General features: G+C 37.9%; 1 protein-coding gene and 1 pseudogene across 13 annotated transcripts in view; one reads left to right on the plus strand and one right to left on the minus strand.

The window, feature by feature from the left end:
- The window catches only part of ERICH3 (glutamate rich 3), a 130052-nt gene that overhangs the window by 52196 nt on the left and 58442 nt on the right, over positions 1 to 19414 (minus strand). For 10 of the 13 annotated variants that reach the window (XM_086717295.1, XM_086717293.1, XM_086717294.1 and 7 more), the window contains 2 exons: positions 16607 to 16765; positions 12014 to 12232 (listed from right to left, as the gene is read on the minus strand). In XM_086717295.1, the coding sequence (XP_086573421.1) occupies positions 12014 to 12232; positions 16607 to 16765 (378 nt within the window). Of the gene's footprint in view, positions 1 to 12013; positions 12233 to 13773; positions 13815 to 15134; positions 16479 to 16606; positions 16766 to 19414 lie in introns of those variants that run through there. The other 3 variants (XM_086717300.1, XM_086717298.1, XM_086717299.1) reach the window with 3 other exon arrangements.
- LOC112871776 (large ribosomal subunit protein uL24 pseudogene) lies at positions 10077 to 10574 on the plus strand (annotated as a pseudogene).

Raw genomic sequence — 19414 nt, forward strand, 5'->3', positions numbered from 1 at the left:
TTTAAAATTTAAGCAAATGGTCTTGCCTATGGCAGACAGAGCTCCCAAATAGAGAGGTAATCACCAGAAATATTTCAGGAACATCAGTAGCCATGAAGGTAACTCAGCAACCTGGATAATTCTTTGCAGATTAGAAACATCTCTCTGAGTCACAGTGGAAAGCAAAGGGGTGATGGCAGGCCCGACTCCAAGTTGCAAAAGCATGCCACGTTTGCTCTGGCCCGGGTAGCTGTGGAGCTGTGACATGCACTTGTGCGGCCCAGTGCACAATCACCCGCCTATAGCAAATCCAGTTCCAAGCTCCCACTAGAACATTTAATGATATGACGATTAAATAAGAGCATCTCCTTTTTGTTAAGCAATACTTTCTAACGTGGCATAGATTCAGAAGTAGCCCTGTGAGCTTCTGGGAAATAAGCTCTATATAAATGCAAGGTAATAGTGAGATTATGGTGGAGGAAAGGCCTGCCTCATATGTACAAAATGAGAAAGTGGAAGTTGAAATGTTTAAAAATAAAATAAAGGAAATGACAGCTCTTCACCTTTTTCATTTATTCTTACTCATTTTTTTTTTTTCCTGCCAAAATGTGTTCCTGATAACATCTCTTTTCTCCTGGGTCTAGTTACTTCATTCTTTTAAAAAATATTCCCCAATTATTGCCACCAAGTAACCTTTTTTGGATTTTAACAGGAGGCCCGAGTGACAGCTCATGATTAAATACGTGCAGTAGGAAATGAATAATTGTTTCCTTCAGTTGACTCAATTGCCTCTATACTTACCATCTTCCAAGGTTATAAGGACCCAGGCTGATGAAACTTTAACAAGGTTTCACGGCCCTTTCTGCTGTCCTCAAGCAAGTATCAAAACCTTCCATGAACATTCAGTTCCATTTCAGGAACCAGAGCAGGGCCTCATGCCCTTGCACAACTAAGGGTTATCTTTCTTACTTCCTGTACCACTTGCTTATGACTTTCCTTCTCATTTCTTTCCAGATATCTCAGGCAAGTATAATCTGAGCTGACAAATAAACAGCATGCTTGTTGAGTGGTTAACTAGTCAGCCATCACATATGTATAATATTTAGCATTCAATTAATATACTCAATTTTCAGGGGCACCTAGGTGGCTCAGTCGGTTAAGCGTCTGACTCTTGATTTCAGCTCAGGTCATGATCTCATGGTTCCGGACATAAGAGCCCCATATCGGGCTCTGTGCTGACAGTGTGGAGCCTGCTTAGGATTCTGTCCCCCTCTCTCTCTGCCCTTCCCTGTCCCTCTCTCTCTCAAAAATGAATAAATTTAGTATATATATATATACTAAATGCTCACTGGGCCCTCTTTTATCTCTGCTCAGGCCTGAGTGAGAGGTGGACTTAAAAGACTCTAAGGGGATCAACGGGCCTGTTCTTGCTGATAGCGTCGGGCAGTCACTCCTCTTCATCCACTTAGCCAAGACCTGATGAACTCCAAGCACCATAGAGTCTTTTTCCAGGCCACTGGGATAAATCTGTAGTTAGTAGAGCGGCCACAGAATTTATCATCCAAACTTGGAGACACAGTGAAAGAGGTATTACTAATAATTATACTAGAAAAAAACAAACACAAATTTGAACTGTTCCAAGAAAACTGAGATGTTACTCTATTCGCTGGTCTCCCTATTTCTAGCCTGATGTCTCTCAAAACCTCCTTCCTCTGTGGTATCACAGTGATCTATTGTCACTAAATAGATTACGTGATTCTTTTGCTTGAAGTCCTCCAAAGATTCTCAGTATCCATGGGATAAGGTCCAACGTTTCTCAAATAACAAAAAAATGTCTTATATTCTTAACTTCTACTATCTCTCAACTATTTGCAATTTCCTTTTATTTCCTTTTATTGCAATATTCAATATGCAATATTCCTTTTATTTCCAACTATTTGCAATTACCTTTAAAGGCCCAGCAGCTGCACTAATTGTAGTGGTCCGAACACTACCAAATGCTTTTAATCTCCACACCTATATAAGTCTGTAAGTCACATGGCAGTGAAACCATTCCCCTGTATCCCTCTCACTGTCAGTAGATAAAGACAGTATCTTACTGATCTTTATGCCCCCAGCGTCTTGCCAGTGCTGACACCTAGCAAGGGCCTAATAAACATTGATCTGACTGGACACAGCCATGGAACAGTTAGGGATTCCACATTCTTTCCTTTGCTGAGACAAAAGCTACAGTGCCAGTACGATGACACTGCCCTAAGTCTGAAGCTTTCTGCATTTATAGGAACGCGATAGGTACCACATCATGAAAACGGATTCACAGGGGCCTGTTAGACAACACCTTTGGTAACTAAGCCGTGACAAAGATGGATTCAAAGCGTGGATAAGGAGTAGCAGGCAGTCCCCACGTTGACTCTGATTCAGGTCTTAGGGAGAGAAAATTCCCAAGTGAGCCAGAGTTAAGAGTGTGCCATTGTTCGCTGTTCCTATCCTAAGGATTCAAGAAGCAGCTGGTTGTAAGGGAAACATCTTCTCACAGTATTCATTTGGTTCCTCTCTTTCTCTTTCCTTTCATGCTGGTGTTTCCTTGTTCTCTCCTCCTCCCTCCTTTGCTTTCGTTATGCTTCCTCTTTTCCCTCTCCTCTTGCCCATTTTTCTTCCCACTATATCGCATGTCTGGGGCTTATTCCTGACATGCCCCCCAATGCCTCAACCCTTCTGGAGGCATCAGAGCTCCAGATTTTGAGGAGGTGGGGTTGACACATGAACCTTCCCTTCCTCATCTCCTTCAACAGAACACATTCAGTAAGTCTGCTCAGAGGTAGAAAAGATCTGGCTGCGTTTTGCTTTTGGTGAGAAAGTCTGGAAAGCTTACAAGGTCTGCCAGTTGGACTGGCTTTTGCACCTTTTTAAAAGTCTTTTTTAGTAATGCAGTTACCAAACTGCGATGTTAATTTTAAGCGAAAACATTCTTTAAAGGAAAGTGCCTGAAATAAATCAAGCCTATGTGAAATATGTTGAATTATCCTATATTAAAATCATGCTGATGCTTTCCTTTTTCATTCTCAAATCTGAGTCCACTGGTAACGAAAACCAAGAATAAAAAATACCAAGATAATGTGTTGACTAGAATGGAAATTAAAAAAAAAAAGTTAAAGTAAGTCAAACAAAGGAAATATGCAATCTCTCTCACAAAGCTAACATTTGTTAGACTTTATTTGTTGTTGAAGAAAAGGGATCTATGTCTGAAAGGCATAATTTATTTCTATAATATTTCCATAAGCTAAATAGTACAATTCAGAGTTTAATTTTTTTTGTATGGATAATAAGGTAATACCTCTTTATGAACACAATACTAATAAACACTTGATTAAGTGTAAGTGAAATCAAATGCCTGCCCTCAACAAGCTTCATAATCTGGGAGTAGAAGTGACAAATAACAAAAGTACATGAATATTGATACTAAGCAGAATATATAAGGGACATAAGAAAGTAACAGAATCATTTTTTTTTTAATTTTAGAGAGAGACAGAGAAAGAGAGAGTGCACGAGTGAGGGAGAGGGGCACAGAGAGAGAGAATGAGAATCCCAAGCAGGGTTCATGCTCAGTGTAGAGCCCAACTCGGGGCTCAATCCAATGACCCTGGGATTATGACCCGAGCTGAAATCAAGAGGCAGATGCTCAACTGACTGAGCTAGCCAGGTGCCCCACAAAATCCTTTTGAAGAGAGGAAGAGATGGGATCCTATTAGGATGTATAGCAATCACTACAGAACATAAGGCCTCTCACAGGGGCTGGGAGAGATGAGAAAGAAGATATAACCTCCTTCTTATATCTCAGGCACTCACAGGCAATTCATAGAAAAAGAACATCTCTGCATTGAAGAAGCACCTGACCAATTGTGATTAATATCTTCAAGGATTTGAGAGAAAAAAGACTTGTAGATAAATTCCATATAATATGGATTTGAGGATTACAAATGCAGGCTCTTAACTGTAAGTATAGTGAGTGTATACACTTAGTCTGCCACTAACTAGTTATGTGACGATGGCCAGATTATTTAACCTTTCTTGCCTCAGTTTCCTCATCTTTAATATGGATAAATTATCTCATCTCTTTCTTGAGTTTATTGTGTGTATTAAATGAGAAAATGTATGTAAAACACTGAGCAAAACTCCTGGAACATGCTTAGGGTCCGTCAAATGGAAGATAGAATCATTGCTGCCATCATTGAATATAAACATAAACATGTTATTTTATTAAAAGCTAACAAAGGTAATTAAATAAGAAAAAAGTTATATAGATGATTTAAAAGGGAGTAAGCATCAGGCAGAAAGTAATAACAGAAAAAAAACACAGATCAGAGGTGGGGAAGTGGTGGGCCAACCAGCTGAGGGTCCAGGGAGTAGCTCAGTTTAGCTTGGATGGGAGCGGAAAGCTGGAAAGGAGTCAAAATATGAGAGTCCTTGAATGCCAGTGTATAAGCATATGTTTTTATTCTGATGTTTTGACATCTGGAGCCTTACTGACTCTGGGGAAACTACCCCTCCCAAGACTAATTCCTAGAAAGGGTAAATGACTTTCCTGGGAGCATGCTTTTCATGTACAAACTAACCAATCCAGAGCTCACATCCACCCTCCCCCTACCTCTGTGACCTGGTTCTTAAAGTCTGGGTCAATATTCCCCTGCCCTTGGAACCCCCTTCTCTAGGACCAGACAACTCAGGACAGCTTCCACACTCTGGAGCCTGTCGAAATTATTCATACTGTTCAATCCTAAACCTGCTCACCCCATCTTTCCTGTTCCTTCTCTCAGAAACCACAACAAAGGCTCTTGCCCATGTTTCCTCCCACTTCCCAATCTCCTGACCAACCCTGGTGCTGCCTTGTGTGGTCCTGCATGACTTATGTGATGGTTAGTTTTATCTGTCAGCTTACCTGGGCCACAGTGCCCAGATATGTGGTCAAACCTTATTCTGGATAGAACCCTGACTATATCGTACATGGCATGCCCCTTCCTTTTGAGAACTGTTAAGTGCAAAGTGTCCTTTCAATGACAATCATCTCCTGATCTGTAAGTCTCAACATACCTGAATAATCATAAAACCTACATTTTAAAGCAACGAAGCAGAAAACGTACCTCTTTCATTAGGAAAGAAGCTGGTGAAGGTTTTAATCAGGGGAGGAGTATGTTGGGAGCTATTCTATCAAGTTTTATTTAATTGCATTATGTAGGTTCTGTCAGTACTGAGATGGACCCAGCTTGCTCTTGCTTCGCCTTCTTGCCTTTTACCCTCTGCTCCCTGAGTCCATCTGCTCGCTTCCTACTCTTCTTTCAAAGCCCATTTCAAATGTCATCTTCTCTCTGAAATGCTTTTCAATCTCCTCAAAGCGAGTATTTCCTTCATTGTGCTTTATTTATACCACTATGACTATACTCACCACAATGTGTCATGGTTAATGGTAGATATTTCTGTCTCCCTTGCTATACTGCAATCCTTCTGAGAATAAGGATTTGGCTTTACTCATCTTGGTAACCTCAGCACCTAGCACAGTGCTTGTCACAATCAATAAGAGCTAACTTGAGCTATTTGTTGACTTAAAGGCATAATGGAAGTATGTAGATGACTGCAACAGCCCTGTGAAGAGTTAGGTAGCCAGCCCCTGACCCGGGGATGTGGCACTGAGAAGGGAAAGGGATTATCAGACACATGAGCCACCGTCCAGGTGCTAGAGATGTACAGTCTGTGACAGCAGCCACTTGGCTGTTGGGCATTTGAAAGGCAGCTCATTTGAATGAGATGCACCATAAATATAAAATGCTTACTGAATTTCAAAGACATAGTACGAAAAACATTGTACAGTGCTCATTAAAACTCATACTGATTACATGTTCAAATGATAATATGTTGAATACACTTGATTAAATACAATATGTTAATAAAATTAATTTCACATGTTTCTTTTTACCCTTTTTGGTATAGTTATGAGACATTGAAATGGCATATGTGGCTTGCATTGTATTTCCATTGGATATTTCTGATCTGGAGGACTTAGCAATTAACTGATGTGCGATGCAGACAGAAGAAGGAATCCTAGATTTTGAGCCCAAATTACTGGGAAAAAGGTCATGCTTTATGAGATACATTCACTGAATGGATGGAGAAGCTGGCTAAACCAGGTCAAATTTAAGGGGAAGCAGAATCTACCAGTCAGGCACCAGTAATTGCACAGGACTCATGGGGACTGTAGGAGGTAGGGAGGGGACCTTGACCAGATACAGAGAAAGCCCAGACTAGTTCATGCCTGGAGAAGCTCTTTGTCCTTTATTTCATAAAACATATAAAAAAATAAAAACAAACCTTGTTTGTTTTTTTTTAGATTAGTAACTATAATGATTAAGTAGCTTCTTATTTAAAAGCTTATGTTTTCACATTTATATACACCATTTATGGAACCATTCACATTTTAATAGAGGTGACCAGCAATATTGTGTGAGAACATAAAAATCTGCAGATGTGTGAGGTAAATAAACCTCAGGGCAAAATCTAACTAGTCTGTAAAAGCGGTATAACTAGTCTCACAGATTCTGTAAAAACAGTGTAACTAGTCTCACAGATTCTGTAAAAACAGTGTAACTAGGCTCACAGAGTCTGTAAAAACGGTGTAACTAGGCTCACAGAGTCTGTAAAAACGGTGTAACTAGGCTCACAGAGTCTGTAAAAGCGGTGTAACTAGTCTCACAGAGTCTGTAAAAACGGTGTAACTAGTCTCACAGAGTCTGTAAAAACGGTGTAACTAGTCTCACAGAGTCTGTAAAAACAGTATAACTAGTCTCACAGAGTCTGTAAAAGCAGTGTAACTAGTATCACAGAGTCTGTAAAAACGGTGTAACTAGTATCACAGAGTCTGTAAAAACAGTATAACTAGCCTCACAGAGTCTGTAAAAACAGTGTAACTAGTCTCACAGAGTCTGTAAAAGCAGTGTAACTAGTCTCACAGAGTCTGTAAAAGCAGTGTAAAAGCTCTGCTGGTCCTAGAACAAAAGGAAACAAAGCAACAGGGAACAGTAGCAACTTGTCAGGCTGTAAGATCTACCACACCTTGTCATTTAGCTCCATGGATCATCCCCTAGAGACACAGATCACAGAAGGCAGAGACTGTGCTCTACAGAAGAACAGGCCTTATTTCTTTGCCTTTTCTGACATGTTTTTTTTTTTCCTTTTAAGATGATTTGGAGGATGCTTTGGGGGTGGTAGGCATAAAATGAGTAAATCTAATGTACAAACTACTCATGAGAGCCACCTCTCCTTAAATAAATACTGATATTCCCCACTGTGCCAATTTTATTCTATACCTGAGGACCCAGGAGCTAGTGACAAATCCAAGAGACATCTAGGAAGTTCCCGAAGTCATGCGACAAGATGACTACATCTGGAATACAAAAACAAGAGTCAAGGTCTAAGCCTGTAGTGATGGCTAATAAGTATGAAGAAGAGTCACAAAGGAGGCAAGATGAGAGGTAAAAGGAGATGGCAAAGAAAGATGAAGGTAGAGTGTCATGGAAGGCAAAGGAGGAAAGTTTCAAGGAAGAGGCAATAGGCAATAATAGCATAAAATGTTATCAAAGAAAAATCATGGTAAGTAGAAAATACAAATGAAGATGGCAGAAGTCTAAGTATACTACTAAATCAAATAAATGTGATTGACCTAAACTCACTTATTAAAGGAACAGATATTTTCAGATTGAAATAAACACAAAGCATCCACATGCTACATAAATACATTTAAAACCTAAAGTTTAAATTCAAAGATATTAAAAGGCTGAAAGTAAAATGAATATATATATACACACACACATATATATATATATAATATTAAATACTATATATTAAATACTAATTTAAAGAAAATAAGTACCGAGACAACAGAGATCTTAAGGCTAAAAGTAATGTGATAAAGAGGAACATTTTTTAATCATAAAGAATCACTTCACCAGTAAAATAGAATAATCCTAAATCCGAGAGCATATGACCAGGGATTCTCAACATTACAAAGCAGAATTTGACATAATTATAAGGAGAAACTGACAGGTCTACAATTACAGAGAATGAATTATCTCTAGAAGTTAGGAACTGAGAGAGCGGATAAACAAGAATGCTAAGCATGTGAAAACAGGAAAGACATAATTAACATTTCTTATCTACTGGACATTTATAGAACAAATCATAGAGTAAGACATGTTTTATTGATTTTTTAAAAAGTTTATTTATTTATTTTGAGAGAGAAAGGGGGCATGAGCAGGGGAGGGGCAGAGAGAGAGAGGGAGAGAGAGAATCCCAAGCAGGCTCCATGCTATCAGCATGGACCCTGACCCTGGGATCTATCACGCAACCATGAGATTAAGACCTAAGCCAAGATCAAGTGCCAGATACTTAACTGACCCACCCAGGCACCCCAGAGAGCAAGATGATTTTTAAAAGTAACATTGAGTGGTGGGACCTGGATGGTTCAGCCATTTAAGCTTCTGACTCTTGATGGTTGTGAGATTGAACCCCACATTGGGCTCTGCACTGGGCGTGGAGCCTGCTTAAGATTCTCTCTCCCCCTTTCCCTCTCTGTCCCTCCCCTGTGTGCTCTCTCTCTCTCTCAAAAAAAAAAAAAATTTAAAAATTTAAAAAAAAAAGTAACATTCAGTGAACCAAAAGTGAGTTCTTAGAATTAAAATAAGGCACCAAAAGAAAAAACTCAGTAGAATGTGTGGAAGATAAAATTGTGGAAATCTCCTGTCAAGTAGAACAAAAAAAGAATGAGAAAATACAAGAGAAAAGCTAAGAATATTAGAGTTTCAGTCTAGTAGCTCCAGCATTCCCCAAACAGAGATTCCAAATAGAGAGAATAGAAGTTTGGAAACAAAAGACCAAGTCAGGCTAAAACCCTGTAACTCAAAAGACAGACATGCTAAGGTCTATGGAAGCCAGGATGCCCTCTGACACCATGGTGTTGCTAACCCCAGTGCAGAACGCCCAGCAGAGGCTGGCTTACATGCTTATCTGCACTTCACTTGTCATGGCCACAGGGTGGAAAAGTCCCTGCTCTCCCCTCCGTGCCCAGTACAGAAGCCCAGCGCATCCAGTGGCTGACCCACACTAAGACTTGCCTAGATGCCCTGACCCTGGTGAGCCCCATCTCCCTGGGAAACTCTCATGACCTGGCTTCTCTGACTTATCCAGAAGAGGCTCTTAAAACTATCAAGGAACCAAACTTGGACTCTGACCCAAAGACTCCATTCAGCTTCTTTCTCCTTTCTCCTGTAAACATTGTTCTTTCATTACAATGGTAGATTTGAGCTTATTTCTGAAGTTTCATGCATCTAAATCAGAGAACTCTGAAGAGAAACAGGACTCAGTTAAGAAAGAAGTCAGTATGATGGTTACTCTGGGAAGCAGTAGGGGATGTGATGGAGCAGGAAATGGGGGCTCATAATATGACAGCAGTGTTCTACTTGGTTAAGAAATAATGATGTGTACATGGGTGCTTGCTTGATTACTGTTATTTAACTTGCACATATAGATTTAATATGTTCTTATGGTTTATGAGATATTTAAACCCTTTTTTAAAAAAATTAAAAATATGAATGGGTCGAGCTTATTCCTGTAATATATTTTAACATCAGAAGATCAAATGCTGCCAGCATGTGAATATCATGAAAAACTCACTGTTCTCACTAAATAGAGGCCACAGACTTCAAGAGCACATGTTTGCTGGCTTAGTGCAGGGGGACCAATGCCAGCATGTACAGTTCAGAGGTAAGTGAGTAGACATGGTGGGTTTTATTATTGGCCCAAATATTCACTGCCCCACTCCGTGGGAGGAAGATACTTCTTCTTCCACCGCTGTCAGGCTTTGGTAATGGAATTCAAACAGAAGTAACACGTTTCCCTGCTGAGTGGAATCTTAAAAACTTTCCATGGTTCTGTTGTCCATGAAGGCAACATACCCCAGACATACCCCAGACGGGGACTGTTTCTCCAGTCTGGGTCTCAGAATTGCAGCTGATAAACAGCAGACGATTATGCGAACAAGAAATAAACTCCGTTCTTCCCTTCTGCAGCCAGCCACCGCTGAAGCGCCAGCAGCCAAAATGAAGCTCCAACTCCTTGTGACTTCCGACCCAAGCAAGAACCATAAAAGGCATTCCAAAGCACCTTCCCACATTCGCAGAAAGATTAGGTCTTCCCCTCTTTCCCAAGAGCTGAGACAGAAGTACAACGTTCGATCCATGCCCCTCCAAAAGGATGCTGAAGTATAGGTTGTGCAAGGACACTACAAAGGTCAGCAGACTGGCAAAGGAGTCCAGGTTTACAGGAAGAAATGGGACATGTGCATTGAGCAGGCGCAGCGAAAGAAGGTGGGCCTTCACCTTGGAAAGATGGTTATCACTAGACTAAAACTGGACAAAGACCACAAAGAGATCCTTGAATGTAAAGCCAAGTCTCACCAAGTAGGAAAGGAAAAGGGCAAATATAAGGAAGAAACCATTGAGAAGATACAGGAATAAAGTAATCTGATATACTACTTTAAATAAAAACTGTTAGGGGCGCCTGGGTGGCTCAGTCGGTTAAGTGTCCGACTTCGGCTCAGGTCATGATCTCACGGTTCGTGGGTTCGAGCCCTGCATCCGTCTCTGTGTTGACAGCCTGGAGCCTGCTTCGAATTCTGTGTCTCCCTCTCTCTCAGTTCCTCCCCTGCTCATGCTCTGTCTCTCTCTGTCTCTCTCTGTCTCTCTCTCTCTCTCCTTCAAAAATAAATGAAAACATTTAAAAATTAATTAAAAACCGTTAAAATGAAAAAAGAGAGAGAGAGAAATCAACCTTTGTTGTTGTAAGCTGAGCTGCCTGGGGTTGTTTGTTAGACTAAAGCGACAGCCAACTACTCTTCAGAGGACTTTGTTGGAGGAGAGAAGACGAATCTCAGGCTACAGCACATGAAGAGAAGATCCAGTTCCTCTGTGGAAGCCTGGGTACGCTGAGAGACGGAGATGTATGTTACAGGGAGGATGAAAATCCAAATTAGATAGGAGAATGACAGGGCAGTGGAAAAAGGTAAAATTGAGGACCCATGGGACAGTGGACCTCTGACATGAGGAATACAAAGTTCTTCAGAAGCTATAACAAAGGAAGAATAATGGTGAAAATGGAAAAGAGAAAATTTGGGCAAGTGCAAGGAAGACAGTCCCAATATTTCGAGGTTATTGATGCAGAGAGCTGTGGGATTCAGATATGGAATGAGGTCAAAAAAGAATGCTGTAATGAGGCTGGTTTAGAAGAGTCAGTACGCAGTCTGCGTGCAAGTCGTAACTTCACTCCCTGATTCTCAATCAGTGAAAGGTAGACCTACCTATCTGCTAATAATCACAGAAGTTACATATAATTTTCATTAGTTGTGTATTTACATGATAAAAATTAAGAGATCTTTTGCCTTTGTCCTATAAAGTGTCCCGTACAGTCTAACTGGTCTTAGGGCTATTTTTTTAATCAGTATTTTGAGAAAATGAGTACAACAAGCTCTACTATTTTCAAAGAACACTGAAAGAAAATATTATAGAATATTTTCCCAAAAATCACTAAAAGGAAGCTCTAATAGGTACTTGATGTGGCATGTTATGTTTTTTGGTATACTTAAGTCTCTAAATTTTCACAAATTACATGTTAAAATACTTCTGATAACACGTGATTGAATGGGCAAATTGAAGGAAATAAATAATTTGGAAATGGGCATAGTACAAACTAAATTTGACCTCAAGATTTACTGGATTTTTTAATTAATTGTGCTAAATTACTGAACTGAACTACTCAAGTATCTGATTTCAGATTCATTCAAGCTTACAATTACATTTATAAAATTATTATATTTATTTTTGTAAGGCATTTGCATCTGATTTCCCTAGATTCATTTTTACTATACATCCAGAAATTTAAAAGCACAATGTAATCTGTGCTAAATTAATAAAAGAAAACTTGATTCCATATTCACCCTGGTAAAGAGAGGCTCTAAGCCATTGGGAGCAGTGGTTGGACGAAATCTTCTCCTTCTCCATGATTCAAGTCTATTTTCCCTTGTGATTTTTCCTTTGTGGGGAGGAGGTGAAGGAGGAATAGGCATCATGTAATTGTTAATGTTTGGAAGTTGATAGCGATTCACTTCCTGTGAATTGTCCATGGAGTTCTTGAACTTCATCACTGCTTTCTTGCCCTGTAATCACATTTCATGACATAACAACCAGTAAAACAGAAGTAGTGACCAACATAGCCCCAAATTTTAAGACTATGGTTTACATTGCATGTAAACACAACTGACATCAATAGGCAAACTCAAAACACTTCATGTTTTTATTGAAAAGTGGCTTTTTGTAATATCCACAGCAAGTTAAATTTTCAAAAATTTTTAACCTTATTTAAGTATATTTTTAAGCCAAATACACAGTTATGGCATTTTCAAAGTACTTTGGGATTTTTCTTCAACAACCCATTAAATCTATGGGGACCCAGCACAATTAAACAATTTAAAGTCAGGAAGTTTGGAGTATTGTACTTTGAAGCAGGGTTAGATAATCCACTTAACAGTGAAGTGTTATTATTACTTTTTTCACACTGATTTTCACCCATCCTGGCGTTATTACATCCCTTGATAATATAATATCTAGGAACTAAATGCAGATTCTGACCCAAAGGCTAGAAATTTTTCTCCTAGAAATTCAACTTGTAGGAATAAATCCTACTAAGATACTGCACAATACATTGATATAAATGTGTATAAGGGTACACACACACACACACATGCACACCAGATTTAGTTGAACCATCAAGTCCAACAATAGAATATTTAATTACAATTTTTTGTGGTCTTTGTAATATATTCTCACCAGGCTTCAAAAAGAACAGTATGAATCTATTCATCCTGACATAAAAAGGTCCATGCAATGTGATCACACATTTCTTTTAAATAATTTGTATGTGGATTTTGATAAAAATCAAGGATGACAGGAAGACTTTGAACTAAGGGTTGCCTTTTGGGATTTGGATTATTGGAGCATATCATTTTCCACCTTATATTATTTCCACCTTGTATTATTTGCAAAAAATGTATCAATCAAAAATTAAAGAGCACCAACGGTATAATCAATAATTACATCACATTTTTCAAGTATATTTGAGTATTTGAATTTTCATAAATTGGTCATTTTTGTGTATCTGAAGTAGTTTCCCACACTTTAAGGCATGTTTAATCACTTTTATCCATTTTATACCCATTTATTTGGTATGGTGTTTTCAGTCAATTTATTCTTTGAGATGCTTTAATATAATGAAAAGTTATTGTTAATAAAGGGGAGTCATTCTCCAAACATTTCTCATTGCTAAATAAGTAAAGGAGGATAAATAAAGGCACATATGGTTCATATTTTGATTGAAAGCAACATTTATGTGACCATAAAAGGATTTAAATAGGCACCAAGGAATTCAGAATTGTTAAATAGTTGATATGTAGGTGCCATTTATGTTCTCATTTTTCTTTTTTCACATTTTCTGATTTTTCTGTGATGGGGTGCATTGATATTGTAATACAAATATAAATTAAGTGAAAATAAAAACAATAAAATAAGAACAATGAATCCAAACTTTGACGCTTTGAGTTTGTTCTGTTTTGTTTTTTTCTAAGTAGTTATCAGTCAATGGTATGCCTTATTTGGAAATGGATTAGTGAATTTTTTAAAAGATTAATATGCCATTCCTTACCTTGCTTTTTTAGCCCAAAGTGTCTTGGACATCTTTCCATGCTGGTACAGATAAGTTTACCTTATTATTTTGTTTAACATACTTTAATAAACTATAATATTTTTATACAACATCCTATTACATTGTTAGGTGTCTTCAATTGTTCACTATTGCAAATATTATAATATTAAATATTCTTGAATCTATTTCTTTGCACATATGTGTATATTCCTAAAATAAATTCCTATATATAAAAATGCTTGAGCGTGTTCATTTAAAATATTGATATTCCCACATTGTCTTCACAAATAGTTGTACCAATTTCTATACCTATCAGTAGTGTATGAGAAACTCTCATTCTAAGGATAATCATTTTCAATCAAGTCACTATTTTTACTCAGTTGCCTCTTAACCACCCTGTTTTGACCAAATTGCTTTTGCCTAAATCAAAGATCCTCATTCCTGATGCTTAGAAACTTGCTTATGCCTATTTTCCCTTCAAAAGATTCTCCTCCTTGCCGTGCAGCGTTGGTGGTATAGTGGTGAGCATAGCTGCCTTCCAAAAGATTCTCCTCATATGCATAACTTTGGGAATGCTGGCATCTTTGTAAATAGTTTCTTCATTAAACTCTTTAAGAAAGCAATAAGAATTTAGTGGGTACTCATTACATACTCAGCAATCATACAGACTACTATTCTTGAGAAATTTCTAGTCTGATTTTATATTAAATCATCTTCATCATCAAGGCCATGGAAAAATTACTTGTATTTCTGGCCAGTAGAGTTTGCCTATGTATATTACAGTAAAAATTCCAATAAGTTAGACACTTTTGTCTGCCTTGATAATTGACATATCATCAATGCCTAGAGCAGTATCTAGTCCATAGTAAGTGCCTGATAAATATTTACTGAATGAAAAGTATAAGTTTACCTAATTTAAATTAACATGGAATTGATCTCAACCTTGTCAGCCTAAGTAAGCTACCACTAAGTGGCTATCTCTTGCTCATACCCCAAAACTTGAAAACAGGAAAGTATAAGGCCCTATGCAGATTTAATAAATCCACCCAGTGTCTCAGAGCAGAGCTGGAAAATCACCTGAAAGAAAAAAAAAAAAATCCCTCCCTAGCCAGCAGAACTTGAATATTACTTGACTGATAGTATTTATGTATCTAACAGGAAAATGTGTCTACCAAAGTATAGGAGCTTAGGAAAAAATATAATCACGTTGGCAAATGTGGAAAGTATAAAGTATATCCCAGCACTATCTAGGGGAGAGAAAATCCCACCTATTGGACTTTAAATATTTCCAGTCCTAATGGCAAAATTATCCCAGGAAGATACACAGGATTTTAGCCAAAGACCTTTGAGTTTTCTGGTACCTTTGGCAAGCCCATTCCTAAGATGAGATAGGTACATCAAGCCATTTTAATCTGATTCCATCCCCCTACATACCATCATTCTGATTCCATGCTCACTAGGCAACCTTCTCATTGTGATCTGGCTTCCCATGTAGGTCTATCTACAGAGGGATAATGACCTGCTTCTACAGCTTTGATTATTTGATGTCTGGTGAATTAATGGCCCTTGATTATGATTTGGCTCCCTATTTTGGTTTACTAAAGGAGAAAAATGAACTTGTTCTGTATTATTTTAGTTAACCTGAGACAATCTCTCAGGATCTGACCGTTCCTGGACACTAGCTGAAACAGGAAACCTCTAGGCTTTCTAGCTGATCCTAGAAGGTCAGCTTAATTGACTTATGAATTCACAAGCCTCTGCCTAGCCCTAAGCACCATTCCCTATACAAAGTGCTACGACTCTTGGTTTAGTTTCTCCTGCTTTCTAGGAAACAACTATTAAATTAACTAAAGGTTTGGGAAAAGTGCTTCATAAGCTGAAAAGCATATTAAATGGATAAAATATTAGTTATTTGTTAGAGTTATATTTATACTTTTATCATGAAACACAATCATTTGTCTGAATTAATTTCTTAGTATCAAGGTTATCTGTCAATTCTAGATGAAAAAATCTTAATTTCAAAAAAAGAAAAAAATATCTTAATTTCATATGTCTTATATTTCCTAATAAGAAATGGAACTAAATTCACCTATTTGAATGCAGTGACAACTGAACTCGTGACACAGATTCTTTCTTAAGCTCGCAAATGTTTCTTCTTCATGTTGGAAATACAAAGGATACCCTCCCTAATTACTGAATGTTCTAATGATTCCTCCCTGCTTAACTAACTCATATTTTATGTTTACCACATCTCCCTCCTGAGCTCTATTAAAATAAGTTCAAATTACCAGAGATATAACCTTGAAAATGAAGCAAGTCAAGCTCCTATGTGTGATTAATTCACCATTTTTTAAAGATGGACATTCTTTTTCTTCTGTATCCAACTTTCTCCAGAGTCAAACTTGAAGCAATTTCATACACTGATGGTAAAGTAAGTCAGCATGCAAATGTAAGCCTATTCTTGGAAAGTTTCATTTTCTAGGTTTCATGCATTTAAAATTTAGAATCAGTCAACACTGGGTCTATTCTGATAGAAGTCATACCTGGCTATAAAAAGTTTCTCTTTGTTTTTTACACATCCATTCGAATTAATGAAAGGTGACCTTATATTATTACAAATCTATTCCTTACTCTTTTTGCTTAATAGCACAGAAATCATAGGCCTTCCAGTTAGAGTAAGATGTAATTAAACAGAAGTACATAGTAAATGCTTAATAAGTGCACAATATAAATTTCACTGAGTAGATTAATTGAATCCTTGTATCTTAAAACCTTGGTAATCTAATATTCTAATGAAGGATAAAAAGATATTTCTTGAAAAAGTAACATTTACCCCAATGGGAAATGGAGCTTCATTTTCCAGCAATGAGGTTTTCAATCTGGACCCCGAAGTTATCTTTGGAGCGGTTCCTACTGCAGGATTACTGGGAAGAGGCTTTAATCGAATTGGAGGCTGCATATTTCCTGGGGCAGTGTATGGTCGAGGGGCTGTCTAGACAATTAGGGAAAAAAATTCCATTTAAATTAGTATCTTGACATGTTTCCAGAACCAATTAATAACCCAACAAATTGCCTAGAGTAATTAATGGTGCCTTTTTACTGAACAGATTAAACTTTAATTATGTCCTTCCATTATACATAGCCTTATGACCCAAAGTATTTGTTAAAACATATGGTGTGTAAGTCCTCTACATAACTAAATGCCACAATTATAGAGTATTCTAGACAAAGGAGATGTTCTCTGTTAGGTTCCTGTATTTCATTCATTTTGTAAACTTGCTGACAATACCTAATTTATTCGGTGCATGAAAATGGCTTTGCTCAATTAAATGTTACCTTGAATAATGTTCCTATTTTAGAGATCTAAAGAGATATGATTGGAATGGACTCATTTCCATTTAAATGTTTTCAACATAAACTACTGTTGAGTCCTTTACATCTTAAGAATGGTGCTGAAGTAAAAGCAGACAATATGATTCAAAAAGAGAAAAGGCGGATGCCTAACTATAATACATTACCATTTATTCAACTTCTCCCTTGAAATATCAGAAAAGTAAAAATGAAAAACCGTACCCAGCAAATGGAAAACACTGTGTAAAAATGGAGAGGTTTTCTAGGCTGGATCTTTTCCATTTGCCCCTCTTCTGCCTTCTCTTCCCTGCTCTGCCCCCTGGGAGTCATTTCTTTACTGACTGCACCAACTAATCTCAGGATTCCAGTTGGATTTGGCCGATGATAGGCACTGGCAGGGGATCAGAAGACAAGAGGCAAGAGGTTGGGGTCTTAATTCTCCTGGACCCTTCCCACCAAAGGTTGTGTGTGATGGGTCAGCTGAGTCCACAGCTCCTGTCAGGCAGTCCTCTCCTAGCTGACAAGTCCTGCCTGCTGGTGCTGATACCCAATCCTTCCATCTCCCTCTCTGGTCTAGGTGCTGTGGTTTCCCATCGTGCTGACCCCAGAACGCTTAACACCCCCGGTTGGTTTTCCTTAACCCTGCCGGCATCTTTGTAAATAGTTTCTTCATTAAACTCTTCCTAATTACCCTATTTGTGTGTGCCATCTGTTTCCTGCTGAGACCCTGACTGATGCATTTTCTAATCAAGAATGTACTATAAAGAATATAAAAAGTGCGGGTATGGAGCATCAGAAATGCTTTTTGTGCCACTGACAGAACACTTTAAGTTTAGTATAAAGATCAGCAACCTTTCAAGAAGGAAAAACAAGGTTTTTGGCTCCATTGTTCTATTACAACAAAAAGTAGGAACTTGTTGAGAATAATTCATGTATATTTGGGCAAGAGAGTTAGAAGGATGGTGTATAAATGCACTGACTCAAGAACAGTGAACAACAAATATTCAACTCTGGAAAAGTGTTGTGTAAATACATAAAAAATGATGAGACAGCTCCTACCACCACAATTTGGTCTGAGTGCCATCTTTACAAGTATGTCATATGTCACTAAATGTCTGATTTTGTTAAGTCAACATTCACTGGATTCCAACTATAGGCACTATGAGGAAAATAAAAAGTAATTTTTAACATCTAATGCAACGCAAGACAATTAGTGCCAAATAAACCACACAAACACTGCCAAAGAGACAATAGCAACAATAACAGAATATCTAAGAACTAACAGGACTTAGAACTAAATGTTGTTTGGAATAAACCAATGAGACTAGGACAAATTCAAGTTTTCACAGAAGCATTTTATCCAAATGGATGATCAAGGGAAGAAAATGGATGAGCAGAGAAGAAGAATGATAACTTTGAACATCAAAGTAAGGAAAGCTACTTGTTGAGACAGACATGGGAAGGGTATCAAAAATAATATTGCTCAGTATCTGTTTTTCTTTCTTCACTAGTAATAGAATTTTCATCAGGGAACGTGGCTCTCATAAATAAAAAGTATATTTCCCAGCATCTCTTGCAACTCTGTACAGATGTATGCCTAAGATTTGGCCAACTAGATGTGAGCAGAAGTGATACATGAAACCTCTATATCGAAGAGATGTGCTGTCACTTTCCCTTTACCCCCTTCCCTCAGATTGAAATATTCACATGGTGATATGCCATCCTGGCTTATGTATATGAAGACAACACACTAAGTTTGGCAGATCAATGACACAATAGGAGTCTGAGCTTTTGATGAGCTCACACAGTAGCACTGGGCACAACAGCTGAAACTCACGTAAGTGTGTTACAGTAGGGAAGGCACCGTTATATTTAAGTCATTGCTATCTTGGGTCTCTGCACACAAACCTCTTTCATGACCTATATGGAATCCTTAGTGGATTGACTAAGGCAACATTTGATTTAAAGAAATAGAACACAAGATTCTATGAGCCAAAAGGCAAAATGTCTTAAAACCCACAAAGATATATCAAACTAGAGGTTTCTGAACAAGGAAATCAGATTATCCAAAAGAATTCTTTAACACTCTGTAAAACAAATATGCTTAAGACTCTCTCTTGTCAAATAATTCAACTGAACACAAACACATTGAAAATCTAATGTAGGAATTCAAGAAAGCAGGTTACTATAAACTAGAACATGATCTATTCGCTTCTGTGCTCTAAATTTTATTTCCCCCATTTGCATACAGATATCATTCAGTTAGATGAATATGGCAGTCAAATGTTTA

This window comes from Puma concolor, chromosome C1 (assembly GCF_028749965.1).
Source record: "Puma concolor isolate L17-30 chromosome C1, mPumCon1.1.hap2, whole genome shotgun sequence".
Classification (NCBI taxonomy): domain Eukaryota; kingdom Metazoa; phylum Chordata; class Mammalia; order Carnivora; family Felidae; genus Puma; species Puma concolor.